At 38.9% G+C, this 17547-nt stretch overlaps 1 protein-coding gene across 9 annotated transcripts in view; it reads right to left on the bottom strand.

The window, feature by feature from the left end:
• UVRAG (UV radiation resistance associated) overlaps positions 1–17547 on the bottom strand; it is a 373872-nt gene that overhangs the window by 259417 nt on the left and 96908 nt on the right. For all 9 annotated transcript variants that reach the window (XM_049714244.1, XM_049714243.1, XM_049714245.1 and 6 more), the window contains 2 exons: positions 16344–16505; positions 2155–2229 (listed from right to left, as the gene is read on the bottom strand). In XM_049714244.1, coding sequence (XP_049570201.1) covers positions 2155–2229; positions 16344–16505 — 237 coding nt within the window. The remainder of the gene's footprint in view (positions 1–2154; positions 2230–16343; positions 16506–17547) is intronic.

Genomic DNA, 17547 nt, shown 5'->3' with positions numbered 1-17547 from the left:
TATGATAGGTACCAGGAATTCAAAATTACATATGGAAATCTGTCCTTAAGAAGCTTACAGACTAGAAAGGAATAAAGAGCTATAAAGTGGTAAAACCTATGTCAAAGGTGTACATAGGGTGCTGATATACTATAGGAACTTAGAAGATGAGGGCTTTAAAATAAAGAAAAAAAGCTTAATAGAGCTTCAACTGAGTTTTGATGAAGTCACCTAGAATAGCTTGCATTTTGCCCAACTGAATGGGCCTTTTTCAGTCTTCATCTTTTTTGACCACCCTCTCCTTAAAAACCAAAAACCGAACCAAAACAAAAACCTCTCTTTCTTTAGCCTCTGAGATTCCACAAGAGACTTCACTCTCTTTTCCTCGTCTATCTCTCACCATTCCTTCTCAGCCACCTTTTCCAAAGCCTCCTCCCATATTTGGCCTCTAAAAGTTGGAGACCCTCACAGACCCCCTGCTATTAAGCCCCTTTTTTCTCACTGTACAGCTTGTCACTGGTCTATCTTATCTGAACTCACGATTTCAATAACTATTTGCCATTATTATATTTCTATATTTAAATCTCTAACCTACTTCTCTCCTCTGAACTCCAGACTCATCTAATCCAAATGCCTACTTTACACATGGATATCTTGAAGGTATCTCAAAGCCCATGTGATCAAATCTCAACTCACTCACGATCTGCCTCCAACAAAGCTGTCTTCCTCCAGTGTCCTTAGTTCTCTCAGTGCCTGGCACCTTCATCCATCTGGTTACTTCATCTAAGCCAGAAACCCGAAAGTCATCCTTTAACACCTTCTTTTTCCCTACACCCTAAATTCAAACCATCACCAAGTCCTACTGATTTTACCTCCTAAAACTTTCCTAAATCTACCTGCTATTCTACCATAAACCTGTTTCAAAGTATCAAATCTCTTACCCTCTGTACTGTAAGATCCTTCTTACTGTCTTCCCACATATATTCTTGCCTCTTCTACAATCAGTCCTTAAAGCAGCCAGAGTGAAATTATTAAAACACAAATCTAATTATATCTCTGCCACGCTAAAAATCCTTCAACACATGCTACTGCTCTTAGGATAAAACCCTTCAAAAGGTTCTGTGTTATGTGGTCCCTGTCTACCTCTCCACCCTCCTCTGGTATCCTTCTCCCTTATCACCCAGACTTTCCTTCAGTCCCGAAAACTCACCACTTCCCCTAGCACTTCACAGCCTTCCAACATGTTACCCTCCTCTACCCGGAATGCTCTCTCTGTTCAGCCTCCATCCCTCCACATTGTTCATTTCTATTCATCCTCTGGATTGTAACCTTAAAAGTCAAGTCCCCGTAGAACTCTCTTGAGCCACTAGAGTAGGTAAGATCCTCATCACATGCTTTTATAGCACCCACCAACATTGTGTTTATATAGTTATCTATCAGGTTACCTTATCAGGGCTTGTCTCCCTCATACACTCCATGACAGCAGGGAAAAAAAAATCTGTTTGCTCACCATTGTACCCTTAGCACTTAGAGCACAGTAGCTGAGGTACAGCAGGTGCTCAGTAAATAGCTGTTGAATGAATGAAGCATTCTAGCAATAGCATTTCAGACAACCAAGAATTAGAAAACAACATGATCACCAAGAGGAAATAATGTAGAAAATTCACCTCATTGGTTTGTGGCTAGTATTAAGTAGGATAAAGAACATGAAGCGCCTGGCATGGTGCCACAGATAGCAGGTACTTGGTAAATACCTCTCCTTTCTCTAATCACCTTTAGATACAGAGACAGTACAGACTATAATATAAATGACTACAATATAACTTGCCTCAGGTTTCTTAAATTTATTCAAAGTTGTAAAAGATTTCTGAAACAGTTAATAAAATTGTATTACACTTAATTAAAATTCATTATTCTTCCTTAACCTCTAAAGAATTATGTAGAAAACAGCTACATAAGATTTTCTCTTAGGAAAATTAATATAATCTGGATTTAGAAAAGATGTGTTGATGTGGTTACAAAATGAGTTTTCACTTTAAGCATTCACCCTAAGCCACACTAAACAAACTTACAATGATACTTAAAATATGATTCTATTTACACAGAGCTTTTACCTGATACATCAAAGCACACCTGCACTAAACAAAACTCACAGTGTTATGCAAATCCCCTTACCTTATGTTCAAATGGAGCACCATAATAGCCATCATTCAGCCCAAAAATTATTTCATTTTGGTTGCGGGCATGAATCTAAGAGAGGAGGAAAACACATTATTAGTTCATCTCATTCCAATCAAGTTTTAATGTGATTAGAAAATGACAGGACCTACTTCAATGTTGAGAAATAGGTTGGCTACGTCTAACAAGCCAGCAGAAAACAAAACACTTATCATAAGACCAGGTGATCAATCTAGAGTTTCCTGCTTTAGTCAAAGTCCTCGCAAAATCATCACATAAGATCACAGGCACCATCATTCACACACATTTTTCACAAACACTTCTTGAGGTTGTTACAGAAAGCATATTCCTTAAGCATAGGGGATTCAGAGGCACACTCTACATTCTCTGATCTCAAAGAAAACACAGCCCAGTTAGTCTATTAGAGTGCTTTAAAAAACATGAAGCCCTAGAAAAAACATAAAAGATAAATATTATTTTCTAATTTCAAAAAGACAGTTTAAAGATAATATCCAATCCTCAAAGTCTTTAAAAGTCTAATTATTTTCTGTCTACTACTCTCTTTCAAATGCAACTGATTCGAGCTTCAGTCAGTGCCAACCTCGAATTAAACTTCACCTAAAAGGTGGGAGAATTAAAACTTTTAAAATTGAAGAACTAAGATTTTTTTTTAAACTCAAAATAGTATAAAGTCTATAAAAACAGATTTAGTTACTTGATCAGAAAGAATTGTGGCTAAAAAAATTTTAATTGCTTCTGCAGTGAAGGATTAATGCGAGGGTTCAAGTGGGGGATTACCAGAATAGAATATTTCATCTCTTCTTTCTAGCTAGAGATAGAAAGGTCAAAGCCAGCAGTAGAAGATTCCTGTGAACATTTATTTGACTTCCATACCTGCTAAATCTATTACTAAAGCAAAATTAATCACATGCTCCCTGTTTACCTACAGCATTTACTTAACTGAATACAATACCAAAAGATGGGCCTGCAATAATAAACTTATAATGAAAACTATAAACCAATTTCAAGAAGTGTTTCATTTTATGAGAGAAAAAGAGAAAGCACTACGAAATCAGTTTTAAGATTAGAAGAAACTCAAAATTTTACAAACATAGAATATTTTACATACATATATACCTCAGGAGAAAAAAGATTAAATAAAATCATATGCATCAAAATGTTAACAATGGTTGCAGCTGGGCAGAAGGAGTGTACATAATTTTTTATTCTCCTCTCTGTGCTTTTCAAAATTTTCCAAATTGTCCACAAAGTACATGGATCACTTTTAAAATCAGAAAAATACATGCCATTTAAAGAAAGGGTGGGGTGAGATCATGGGCAGGAGTGAATCTAACATGAAGGTAAAGTTTTCAAAGCATACGCCTCATAAAGATGGGCATTAAATTAACTTGTTGAAAAATATGACACAACATGTTTCTAGGACTTGAAAAGATACTGGGCTTAAAAAGAAAAAAAACTGAAGTGATCTGAGTTCTAATTCCAACCTTCTAGTGCTTCATAAGGAACTCTGACTTTATAGCCCTAGTGCCTAGCACTCTACTCAATATATAATCGCTAATCAATGTTAATGGGCCATGCTTTAAATCCCTCATCAGCCAAAAGCAGAAACACTCCTTGTTCTGTTTTATAGTGGTGTCATACAGATGAAATGAATCCAATTATCACTGGATATGAAAGTACTTTCGGAAGTTAGACACAAACAATACTGGGGGAAAAAATCAGAATCAGTCAACCATAGAGCCCTTTGTTCCCAATTAATAAAGAAAATTAACAAAACAGGCTGCATGATACTCCATACTACTTACTATCCTTTATCATTAATTATAGATTACTGACCCCAAAACGTGTCAGAATCTTAATATGGAGACTACAGAATATAGAGCCTTTTAATTCAACCACAATCTTGTATTTTGATCCCTCTATGAAAAAAGGCACACTTTTTAAAGACAGATAATCAAAGTTGGTGAAATGAATAATAAATAAAGTCTGAGCAATGGAACAAATAATAGCCTAAATCCACCAATCACTGTGTGACCTTTAACAAGTTACTTAATTTCTCTGAGCTTCTGTTTTCTCAGTTAAATACTGACAGGAAAATAATACTTGCTCACATGACCTTCAAAAGGCCCAAAGTCACTGGGTGCATGTAAAATGATTGTATGAATGTAAAAAGATACCCAAACACTGGAAGAGTATACAATCGCTGTTGGTATTAATACAAAGTTCTAACCACTTAAACTAAGTACAAGAACTTCTGCCACCGCAAGTGTCCCATATAAGCATTATCAACAAATTCTCCAAATTCCCACCTTGAATAGAGCTATTTTCAAACTCCTCTGCTTCTTTGTCATCAAAATTCAAGTCAAAACCAACTTTAGTTCATGACTTCTGGGGAAAACTTCCTGATTAACTCTCTTGTCTCTAAAGGCTACTCAGGAAATTGGCTTGTAGTTGTAGCTCCGGCTACTGTGGGCAAGCTGCATCATCACTCTGTCCATTCAAATGACAGCAAAATACACATGATATGTACATGAAACACTTACCAAGACAGACCATAAAATAAATCTCAAAAAGGTTAAAAGGATTAAAATAACACGATTTTCTCTAAACACGACAGAATTAAAGTAGAAATCAACAAAAGAAGGATATCTGAAAACTCCACAAATGTTTGAAAATTAAACAACATACCTCTCAATAACCCTTCGGTCAAGAAGAAATAAAAGAGAAATTAGGAAATATTTCAAATTGAACAAAAACGAAAATGCAGTATCAAAATTGTGGGTCACAGCTAAAGCAATGCTTAGAGGAAAATTTATTAAATGCTTACTTTAGAAAAGAGAAGTCTCAAATCAGTAATCCAGGAATCCTACTTTAAGAAACTAGCAAATTAGAACAAATTAAACCCAAAGCAGGCAAAAGGAAGAAAATAATAAGAGTAAAAGCAGAAACCAACGAGGGACTTTCCTGGTGCTTCAGTGGTTAAGACTCTGCGCTCCCAATGCAGGAGGCCCAGGTTTGATCCCTGGTCAGGTAATTAGATCCCACATGCTGCAACTAAGACCTGGCACAGCCAAATAAATTATTTTATTTTATTTTATTTTTTTTTCCCGGTACGCAGGCCTCTCACTGTTGTGGCCTCTCCCGTTGAGGAGCACAGGCTCCGGACGCGCAGGCTCAGCGGCCATGGCTCACGGGCCCAGCCGCTCCACGGCATGTGGGATCTTCCCGGACTAGGGCACGAACCCGTGTCCCCTGCATCGGCAGGCGGACTCTCAACCACTGCGCCACCAGGGAAGCCCCAATAAATATTTTTTTAAAAAAGGAAAAAAGCAGAAATCAATGAAATTGAAAAAAATAATAAGTGAAACCTCTTTCGGTGATCTGCAACCCAATTTCAATGGGGTGGGTGGGTAGTTCCCACACCAACAATAAGCAATTCTTGGACACCAGCAGGGTGTCCTGCTCTCAGGCCTGCATCAGATTCCACAGGTTAAGGGTTCAGTCCTACAAGACTGCCCCACACACATGGAAGGCCAGTCAAAGACCCAGATTGCAATCTGTGCTTCTAATTAACTGGCTACAGATTAGAGGTTCCAATTTAGAATATCAATCCCAAGTACAGGTGTTACCTGTACTTCTGACCAACTGGCTGTAAATCAGAGGTTCCCACAACCTAGTCCTCAGGTTCGATTAATTTGCTAGCGTGGCTCGCAGAACTCAGAGAAATATTTTACTTACTGATCACCAGTTTATTAAGAATGTAACTCAGGGAACAGCCAAATAGAAGAGCTGCATAGGGCAAGGTATGGGGAAAGGGCACAAAGCTTCTATGCCCTCTCAAAGTGCACCATACTGCCCAATCTCTATGTGTTCACCAACTCAGAAGCTCTCAGAACCCCATCCTTTGGAGTTTTTATGGAGGCTTTATTACACAGGCATGATTGATTAAATCATTGACCACTGGCAATTGATTCAACCTCCAATCCCTCTCCTCTCCCAAGAGGTCAGACGGTGGGACTGAAAGTTCCAATCCTCTAATCCTCTTATCACATGGTTGCTCCATAGGCAACCAGCCCCCACCCTTAGATGCTTTTCAAAAGTCACCTCATTAACATAACAAAAGACATCTTTATCACATTCAATACTTAGTAAATTCCAAGAGTTCTAGAAGTGAGCCAAGAACTGTGCATCAAATATATATATATTTCTTATAAAACACAATATTGCAAAACCAAACACTAGATCTTTGAAAAGCTGATAAAACTGATAAATCTCTATTCAGAGTAATCAAGAGAAAAAGGGAGGGGCTGGGAAGATGGTGGAAGAGTAAGACGCGGAGATCACCTTCCTCCCCACAGATACACCAGAAATACATCTACACGTGGCACAACTCCTACAGAACACCTACTGAACACTGGCAGAAGACCTCAGACCTCCCAAAAGGTAAGAAACTCCCCACGTACCTGGGTAGGACAAAAGAAAAAAAAAAAAAACAGAGACAAAAGAATAGGGACGGCACCTGCACCAGTGGGAGGGAGCTGTGAAGAAGGAAAGGTCTCCACACACTAGGAAGCCCCTTCGCGGGCGGAGACTGCGGGAGGAGGACGGGGGAGCTTCGCAGCCGCGGAGGAGAGCGCAGCAACAGGGGTGCGGGGGGCAAAGCGGGGAGATTCCCGCATAGAGGATCGGTGCCGACCGGCACTCACCAGCCCGAGAGGCTTGTCTGCTCACCCGCCAGGACAGGCGTGGCTGGGAGCTGAGGCTCGGGCTTCGGTCGGAGCGCAGGGAAAGGACTGGGGTTGGCGGCGTGAACACAGCATGCAGGGGATTAGTGCGCCACGCTTAGCCGGGAGGGAGTCCGGGGAAAAGTCTGGACCTGCCGAAGAGGCAAGAGACTTTTTCTTACCTCTTTGTTTCCTGGTGCGCGAGGACAGGGGTTTAAGAGCGCTGCTTAAAGGAACTCCAGAGACGGGCGCGAGCCGCGGCTAAAAGCACGGACCTCAGAGACGGGCGCGAGCCGCGGCTAAAAGCGCGGACCCCAGAGACGGGCAGGAGACGCTAAGGCTGCTGCTGCCGCCACCAAGGGGCCTGTGTGCGAGCACAGGGCACTATCCACACCTCTCTTCCGGGGAGCCTGTGCAGCCCACCACTGCCAGGTTCCCGGCACCCACGGACAACTTCCCCGGGAGAACGCACGGTGCGCCTCAGGCTCGTGCAACGTCACGCTGGCCTCGGCCGCCGCAGGCCCGCCCCGCACGCCGTGCCCCTCCCTCCCCCCCCCCCCCCCCCCGAGTGCGCCAGAGCCGCCGAATCACCGGCTCCTTTAACCCCGTCCTGTCTGAGCAAAAAACAGACGCTCTCCAGCGACCTACATGCAGAGGCGGGGCCAAATCCAAAGCTGAGCACCTGTGAGCTGTGAGAACAAAGAAGAGAGAGGGAAATCTCTCCCAGCAGCCTCAGAAGCAGCGGATTAAAGCTCCGCAATCAACTTGATGTACCCTGCATCTGTGGAATACATGAATAGACAACGAATCATCCCAAATTGAGGAGGTGGACTTCGAGAGCAAGATTTATGATTTTTTTTCCCCTTTTCCTCTTTTTGTGAGTGTGTATGTGTATGCTTCTGTGTGAGACTTTGTCTGTATAGCTTTGCTTCCACCATTTGTCCTAAGGTTCTACCCGTCCTTTTTTTTTCTAAATAATTATTTTTTAATTTAATAACTTTATTATACTGTATTTTATCTTACTGTATCTTCTTTCTTTTTTCCTTCCTTCCCTCCTTCCTTCCTCCCTCCCTCCTTTCTTTCCTTCTTTTCTCCTTCCTTCCTTCCTTCCTTCCTTCCTTCCTTCCTCCCTTCCTCCCTTCCTCCCTTCCTCCCTTCCTATTCTTTCTCTCTACTTTTTCTCCCTTTTATTCTGACCCGTGTGGATGAAAGGCTCTTGGTGCTGCAGCCAGGAGTCAGTGCTGTGCCTCTGAGGTGGGAGAGCCAACTTCAGGGCACTGGTCAACAAGAGACCTCCCAGCTCCACATAATATCAAAAAGCGAAAATCTCCCAGAGATCTCCATCTCAACACCAGCACCCAGCTTCACTCAACGACCAGCAAGCTACAGTGCTGGACAACCTATGCCAAACAACTAACAAAACAGGAACACAACCCCACCCATTAGCAGAGAGGCTGCCTAAAATCATAATAAGTCCACAGACACCCAAAAACACACCACCAGACGTGGACCTGCCCACTAGAGAGACAAGATCCAGCCTCATCCACCAGAACACAGGCACTAGTCCCCTCCACCAGGAAGCCGACAAAACCCACTGAAGCAACCTTAGCCACTGGGGACAGACACCAAAAACAACGGGAACTACGAACCTGCAGCCTGCAAAAATGAGACCCCAAAAACAATAAGATAAGCAAAATGAGAAGACAGAAAAACACACAGCAGATGAAGGAGCAAGATAAAAATGCACCAGACCTAACAAATGAAGAGGAAATAGGCAGTCTACCTGAAAAAGAATTCAGAATAATGATAGTAAAGATGATCCAAAATCTTGGACATAGAATGGAGAAAATGCAAGAAACATTGAACAAGAACCTAGAAGAACTAAAGATGAAACAAACAATGATGAACAACACAATAAATGAAATGAAAAAGACTCTAGATGGGATCAACAGCAGAATAACTGAGGCAGAAGAATGGATAAGTGACCTGGAAGATAAAATAGTGGAAATAACTACTGCAGAGCAGAATAAAGAAAAAAGAATGAAAAGAACTGAGGACAGTCTCAGAGACCTCTGGGACAACATTAAACACACCAACATTCGAATTATAGGGGTTCCAGAAGAAGAAGAGAAAAAGAAAGGGACTGAGAAAATATTTGAAGAGATTATGGTTGAAAATTCCCTAATATGGGAAGGGAAATAGTTAATCAAGTCCAGGAAGCACAGAGAGTCCCATACAGGATAAATCCAAGGAGAAATACGCCAAGACACATATTAATCAAACTGTCAAAAATTAAATACAAAGAAAGCATATTAAAAGCAGCAAGGGAAAAACAACAAATAACACACAAGGGAATCCCCATAAGGTTAACAGCTGATCTCTCAGCAGAAACTCTGCAAGCCAGAAGGGACTGGCAAGACATATTGAAAATGATGAAGGAGAAAAACCTGCAACCAAGATTACTCTACCCAGCAAGGATCTCATTCAGATTTGATGGAGAAATTAAAACCTTTACAGACAAGCAAAAGCTGAGAGAGTTCAGCACCACCAAACCAGCTTTACAACAAATGCTAAAGGAACTTCTCTAGGCAAGAAACACAAGAGAAGGAAAAGACCTATAGTAACGAACCCAAAACAATTTAGAAAATGGGAATAGGAACATACATATCTATAATTACCTTAAATGTAAATGGACTAAATGCTCCCACCAAAAGACACAGATTGGCTGAATGGATACAAAAACAAGACCCATATATATGCTGTCTACAAGGGACCCACTTCAGACCTAGAGTCACACACAGACTGAAAGTAAGGGGATGAAAAAAGATATTCCATGCAAATGGAAACCAAAAGAAAGCTGGAGTAGCAATTCTCATATCAGACAAAATAGACTTTAAAATAAAGACTATTAGAAGAGACAAAGAAGGACACTACATAATGATCAAGGGATCAATCCAAGAAGAAGATATAACAATTGTAAATATTTATGCACCCAACATAGGAGCACCTCAATACATAAGGCAAATACTAACAGCCATAAAAGGGGAAATCGACAGTAACACATTCATAGTAGGGGACTTTAACACCCCACTTTCACCAATGGACAGATCATCCAAAATGAAAATAAATAAGGAAACACAAGCTTTAAATGATACATTAAACAAGATGGACTTAATTGATATTTATAGCACACTCCATCCAAAAACAACAGAATACACATTTTTCTCAAGTGCTCATGGAACACTTTCCAGGATAGATCATATACTGGGTCACAAATCAAGCCTTGGTAAATTTAAGAAAATTGAAATTGTATCAAGTATCTTTTCTGACCACAATGCCATGAGACTAGATATCAATTACAGGAAAAGATCTATAAAAAATACAAACACATGGAGGCTAAACAATACACTACTTAATAACAAAGTGATCACTGAAGAAATCAAAGAGGAAATCAAAAAATACCTAGAAACAAATGACAATGGAGACCCAACGACCCAAAACCTATGGGATGCAGCAAAAGCAGTTCTAAGGGGGAAGTTTATAGCAATACAAGCCCACCTTAAGAAGCACGAAACATCTCGAATAAACAACCTACGCTTGCATCTAAAGCAATTAGAGAAAGAAGAACCAAAAAAACCCTTCCTTAGCAGAAGGAAAGAAATCATAAAAATCAGATCAGAAATAAATGACAAAGAAATGAAGGAAACAATAGCAAAGATAAAACTAAAAGCTGGTTCTTTGAGAAGATAAACAAAATAGATAAACCACTAGCCAGACTCATCAAAAAAAAAAGGAAGACTCAAATCAATAGAATTAGAAATGAAAAAGGAGAAGTAACAACTGACACTGCAGAAATAAAAAAGATCATGAGAGATTACTACAAGCAACTCTATGCCAATAAAATGGACAACCTGGAAGAAATGGACAAATTCTTAGAAATGCACAACCTGCCAAGACTGAATCAGGAAGAAATAGAAAATATGAACAGACCAATCACAAGCACTGAAATTGAAACTGTGATTAAAAATCTTCCAACAAACAAAAGCCCAGGACCAGATGGCTTCACAGGCAAATTCTATCAAACATTTAGAGAAGAGCTAACACCTATCCTTCTCAAACTGTTCCAAAATATAGCAGAGGGAGGAACACTCCCAAACTCCTTCTACGAGGCCACCATCACCTTGATACCAAAACGAGACAAGGATGTCACAAAGAAAGAAAACTACAGGCCAATATCACTGATAAACATAGATGCAAAAATCCTCAACAAAATGCTAGCAAACAGAATCCAACAACACATTAAAAGGATCATACACCATGATCAAGTGGGGTTTGTTCCAGGAATGCAAGGATTCTTCAATATACGCAAATCTATCTATGTGATAAACCATATTAACAAATTGAAGGAGAAAAACCATATGATCATCTCAATAGATGCAGAGAAAGCTTTTGACAAAATTCAACACCCATTTATGATAAAAACCCTGCAGAAAGTAGGCATAGAGGGAACTTTCCTCAACATAATAAAGGCCATATGTGACAAGCTCACAGCCAACATCATCCTCAATGGTGAAAAACTGAAAGCATTTCCACTAAGGTCAGGAACAAGACAAGGTTGCCCACTCTCACCACTCTTATTCAACATAGTTTTGGAAGTTTTAGCCACAGCAATCAGAGAAGAAAAGGAAATAAAAGGAATCCAAATCGGAAAAGAAGTAAAGCTGTCACTGTTTGCAGATGACATGATACTATACATAGAGAATCCTAAAGATGCTACCAGAAAACTACTAGAGCTAATCAATGAATTTGGTAAAGTAGCAGGATACAAAATTAATGCACAGAAATCTCTGGCATTCCTATACACTAATGATGGAAAAATCTGAAAGTGAAATCAAGAAAACACTCCCATTTACCATTGCAACAAAAAGAATAAAATATCTAGGAATAAACCTACCTAAGGAGACAAAAGACCTGTATGCAGAAAATTATAAGACACCGATGAAAGAAATTAAAGATGATACAAATAGATGGAGAGACATACCATGTTCTTGGATTGGAAGAATCAACATTGTGAAAATGACTCTACTACCCAAAGCAATCTATAGATTCAATGCAATCCCTATCAAACTGCCAATGGCATTTTTCAGAGAACTAGAACAAAAAATTTCACAATTTGTATGGAAACACAAAAGACCCTGAATAGGGGAAGCAATCTTGAGAACGAAAAACAGAGCTGGAGGAATCAGGCTCCCTGACTTCAGACTATACTACAAAGCTACAGTTATCAAGACGGTATGGTACTGGCACAAAAACAGAAAGATAGGTCAATGGAACAGGATGGAAAGCCCAGAGATAAACCCATGCACATATGGTCACCTTATCTTTGATAAAGGAGGCAGGAATGTACAGTGGAGAAAGGACAGCCTCTTCAATAAGTGGTGCTGGGAAAACTGGACAGGTACATGTAAAAGTATGAGATTAGATCACTCCCTAACACCATACACAAAAATAAGCTCAAAATGGATTAAAGACCTAAATGTAAGGCCAGACACTATCAAACTCTTAGAGGAAAATATAGGCAGAACACTCTATGACATAAATCACAGCAAGACCCTTTTTGACCCACCTCCTAGAGAAATGGAAATAAAAAGAAAAATAAACAAATGGGACCTAATGAAACTTCAAAGCTTTTGCAGAGCAAAGGAGACCATAAACAAGACGAAAAGATAACCCTCAGAATGGGAGAAAATATTTGAAAATGAAGCAACTGACAAAGGATTAATTTCCAAAATTTACAAGCATCTCATGCAGCTCAATAACAAAACAACAAACAACGCAATCCAAAAATGGGCACAAGACCTAAATAGACATTTCTCCAAAGAAGATATACAGACTGCCAACAAACACATGAAAGAATGCTCAACATCATTAATCATTAGAGAAATGCAAATCAAAACTACAATGAGATATCATCTCACACCAGTCAGAATGGCCATCATCAAAAAATCTAGAAACAATAAATGCTGGAGAGGGTGTGGAGAAAAAGGAACACTCTTGCACTGCTGGTGGGAATGTGAATTGGTTCAGCCACTATGGAGAACAGTATGGAGGTTCCTTAAAAAACTACAAATAGAACTACCATATGACCCAGCAATCCCACTACTGGGCATATACCCTGAGAAAACCAAAATTCAAAAAGAGTCATGTACCAAAATGTTCATTGCACCTCTATTTACAATAGCCCGGAGATGGAAACAACCTAAGTGCCCACCATCGGATGAATGGATAAAGAAGATGTGGCACATACATACAATGGAATATTATTCAGCCATAAAAAGAAACGAAAGTGAGCTATATGTAATGAGGTGGATAGACCTAGAGTCTGTCATACAGAGTGAAGTAAGTCAGAAAGAAAAAGACAAATACCGTATGCTAACACATATATATGGAATTTAAGAAAAAAAAATGTCATGAAGAACCTAGGGGCAAGACAGGAATAAATACACAGACCTACTGGAGAACGGACTTGAGGATATGGGGAGGGGGAAGGGTGAGCTGTGACGAAGCGAGAGAGAGGCATGGACATATATACACTACCAAACATAAGGTAGATAGCTAGTGGGAAGCAGCCGCAGAGCACAGGGAGATCAGCTCCGTGCTTTGTGACCCCCTGGAGGGGTGGGATAGGGAGGGTGGGAGGGAGGGAGATGCAAGAGGGAAGAAATATGGGAACATATGTATATGTATAACTGATTCACTTTGTTATAAAGCAGAAACTAACACACCATTGTAAAGCAATTATACCCGAATAAAGATGTTAAAAAAAAAAAAGAAAAAGAAAGATGCTATGATGATCCATGTAAAAAAAAAAGTATGACACTTAAAAAAAATGAAAAGACAAGCCACAGATTAGCAGAAAATATTTGGAAAATATATATCTCATAAAGGACTAACTCATACAGAACACCTAAAGAAATTTTACAAGTCACAATAATGAGAAATCAATCAAGCAAATAAAAAATGGGCAAAAGATCTGAATGAACATTTCACAAAAAAAGAAGGTAGGGGGATTGATGGCAGATAAACGTATTTTTTAAATGCACAACATCATTTCATCATTAGGAAAATTAAAATCAGTATGAGATACCACTTTATCAGAATAGTGAAAATTAAAAAGACTGACAATAATAAGCCCTTACAAAGATAAGGAACTATCATACATTGCTGATGGGAAGGCAGAATGACAGTCACCCTGAAAAAAGAGTTTCACAGTTTCTTATAAATTTCAACATAGCACTTACCATTAGAACCAGAAATTCCAATACTGGGTATTTATTCAAGAGAAATGACAACTTACATCAACACAAAGACCTATATTTAAATATTCACAGCAGCATTATTCATTGTAGTGATGGTTACTTACTTCATACATTTGTCAAACTCATTGAACTGTATACATTAAAAGGGTAAATTTTATTGTATGTAAATTATAACTCAAAAAAACCTAACCTGTAAAAAAATTTCTTTCAAAAGTCATCCATTCCCTGACTCTATCCAGGTCTGTCTACATACCTCTTAAACATACTCCCATAGTGCAGCTATTCACCGATCATCAGTTTACCGGGTCTAAGAACCTTATCTGACTCATCTCTGGATGCTTAACACTAAGAACGATGCCTGCTAGAAAGCAGATGACCAATCAATGAACCTCAGTGATTCTGGCTATTAACCTAACACATCTTAGCCTTGCTTTCCTCTAAAAGTTTGTAATTCTATTATATCTGATTTTCTAGTAGCCTGTTACTTGTTATACCTATTTCATAAGTGACTTTCTACAGGATATTAAGTGTCTAGTTGGCTTAGAAAAATGTTTTCTCTTTCTCTTGTTCTCTGCGATACCAACATAACCAACTTTGTAAGAAGGCACCTGAATGCTAACTCTCTGAAATTAGGGTAAGTTAGACATAAGCACAGCTGGGTATTTTAAGAAAACAACCACCTAAGGAATGTGTGAACTGAAAAGCATGATGAAGGCCATCTTCTCTGGCCAAAAAAAACCCCTCCCCTACAAGCCTATAGCCCTGCAACTCTAATGTTAAGAAGCCCCACCCCCACACAACATAAACAAGTGCTTAATATCATAATCTATACACAGAGAGCCAACTCCGGCATGTAGCAAGATAGAAAGAGTACGTGCCTCAGGGCAGGGCTGGTTAGCCAGGCTAAAGGCAACAAGCATTTGGTACTAAAAGAGAGGAGAAAGACCCTAAGCCACAAGTCAGTACTTCATGAGTTTTAATTAAGACCAGCCCTAAAACAAAAGAAAAAAAATAAAAATAAAACAGAATTTGTAGCAGGTTAGAATTTAGTTAAGCAAAATATTCATTGCATGCATTGTTCTGGTCACTATAAAAGAACACAAAATAAAGTATAGTATGCAAAATAAGGGAAGAGCTGTTTTGCTTTTTTTTTAATCTGAAAAAGAAAAATGTAGAATTGTTTCTCTAAAAGAAACATACCAGAAAGTATATACTGAATAAATAGTAAAAAATATGAAGCATGTTTGTAGATATAACTAACATTTTAGGGTTACCTTTATCAGTAGTCCCACAGGTATCACAAAATAGAAATGGCATTTATTCCAATGTGGGCTGAGTGGTTACCAAGGACTACATGTATATACCAGTGTGGTACAGCAGAAAGAGAATGAATTTTTAAGTCAGGCCTAATTTAAATCCCAGCTCCACCTAGCAGTGTGATCTTGATAGTTCCTTAAATTCTCTGAGGCACAATTTTCCCATCAGGAAACTATGGGCAATAATATCAACTTTCACAAGGTCACTATAAACATTAACTGTAATTACTTATGTCTGGGTATGGCAAACAGGTTTCATTTCAGATGCAATTCTGATGTTTCTAGTTGCATCCTGGAACACTGTGTTAGAAAGGATTATGGAGCTACTTCTGAGCTCAGCTGTAAGAGTGCTATGATGAGTTAGCTACATCAGTCATGGGGAATGGGTAGCAGTATATGAGCCAGGCATTTGTCATCCCTGTGCTCAATAAACAGAAGCTCTTCTTATTCTTGGAATAACCCCACTCTACTGGTCATAAGAGAGGTGCTTATTTTCAACTTAATTTTCAGATTCTTGGGGAAACATCCAATAGGACAGAACAAGCAGAGTGCTATGAGAAAGCATATGCTTTTCTACCTGCCCCCCCCCAAAAATATCCTCTTAAATTATCAGCTTAAGGCAGTTCTTCATAAATATTTTCAGTCATTTTTTAAACCTGGCAATGACTCAAATTTCTGTAAGTAAGTGAACAATCATAAAGGGTCTCTCTTTATAATAGGAAATGTAGAATCAGAAGATTCAACAGAAAAAGCTAGACTGTTCATTTAGAGAAGACAACTACTTGAAACTGCAGTCTAAAAATTACCTGCTGACCCAAATATTTCAGCCCATCCAAACAGACTTTCCATTCAATCAACAGCTGGTAGATGTCCTCCTTTCCACCCCAAATCTTCACCACGAAACAAGACACAGATGTATCGAGACGGTCCGGCATTATTCCAAAATCAAGACTCCGCCATGTTGGATTCTGTTGATGGAAATGAAAACATGCTTTAGGAAGACCCTAAATGTTTACGGTTTACAGTTATTTCAGTTAGGTTGTACATCATTTTGTTCTTTAACCAAAAGAACTTATAAATATACTAAATTGCAAACTTAAGAAGACATTCCAATTAACATAAAGAGGGTGATATCATATATGCTGTCTACAAGAGACCCACTTCAGACCTAGAGACACATACAGACTGAAAGTAAGGGGATGGAAAAAGATATTCCATGCAAATGGAAACCAAAAGAAAGCTGGAGTAGCAATTCTCATATCAGACAAAATACACTTTAAAACAAAGACTATTACAAGAGACAAAGAAGGACACTACATAATGATCAAGGGATCGATCCAAGAAGAAGATAGAACAATTGTAAATATTTATGCACCCAACATAGGAGCACCTCAATACATAAGGCAAATACTAACAGCCATAAAAGGGGAAATCGACAGTAACACATTCATAGTAGGGGACTTTAACACCCCACTTTCACCAATGGACAGATCATCCAAAATGAAAATAAATAAGGAAACACAAGCTTTAAATGATACATTAAACAAGATGGACTTAATTGATATTTATAGCACACTCCATCCAAAAACAACAGAATACACATTTTTCTCAAGTGCTCATGGAACACTTTCCAGGATAGATCATATACTGGGTCACAAATCAAGCCTTGGTAAATTTAAGAAAATTGAAATTGTATCAAGTATCTTTTCTGACCACAATGCCATGAGACTAGATATCAATTACAGGAAAAGATCTATAAAAAATACAAACACATGGAGGCTAAACAATACACTACTTAATAACAAAGTGATCACTGAAGAAATCAAAGAGGAAATCAAAAAATACCTAGAAACAAATGACAATGGAGACCCAACGACCCAAAACCTATGGGATGCAGCAAAAGCAGTTCTAAGGGGGAAGTTTATAGCAATACAAGCCCACCTTAAGAAGCACGAAACATCTCGAATAAACAACCTACGCTTGCATCTAAAGCAATTAGAGAAAGAAGAA

The sequence above is a fragment of the Orcinus orca genome, chromosome 8 (assembly GCF_937001465.1).
Source record: "Orcinus orca chromosome 8, mOrcOrc1.1, whole genome shotgun sequence".
In the NCBI taxonomy this organism is placed as follows: Eukaryota; Metazoa; Chordata; class Mammalia; order Artiodactyla; family Delphinidae; genus Orcinus; species Orcinus orca.
Note: the sequence above shows the minus strand (reverse complement) of the source record. Positions and strands in the feature narration are given on the sequence as shown.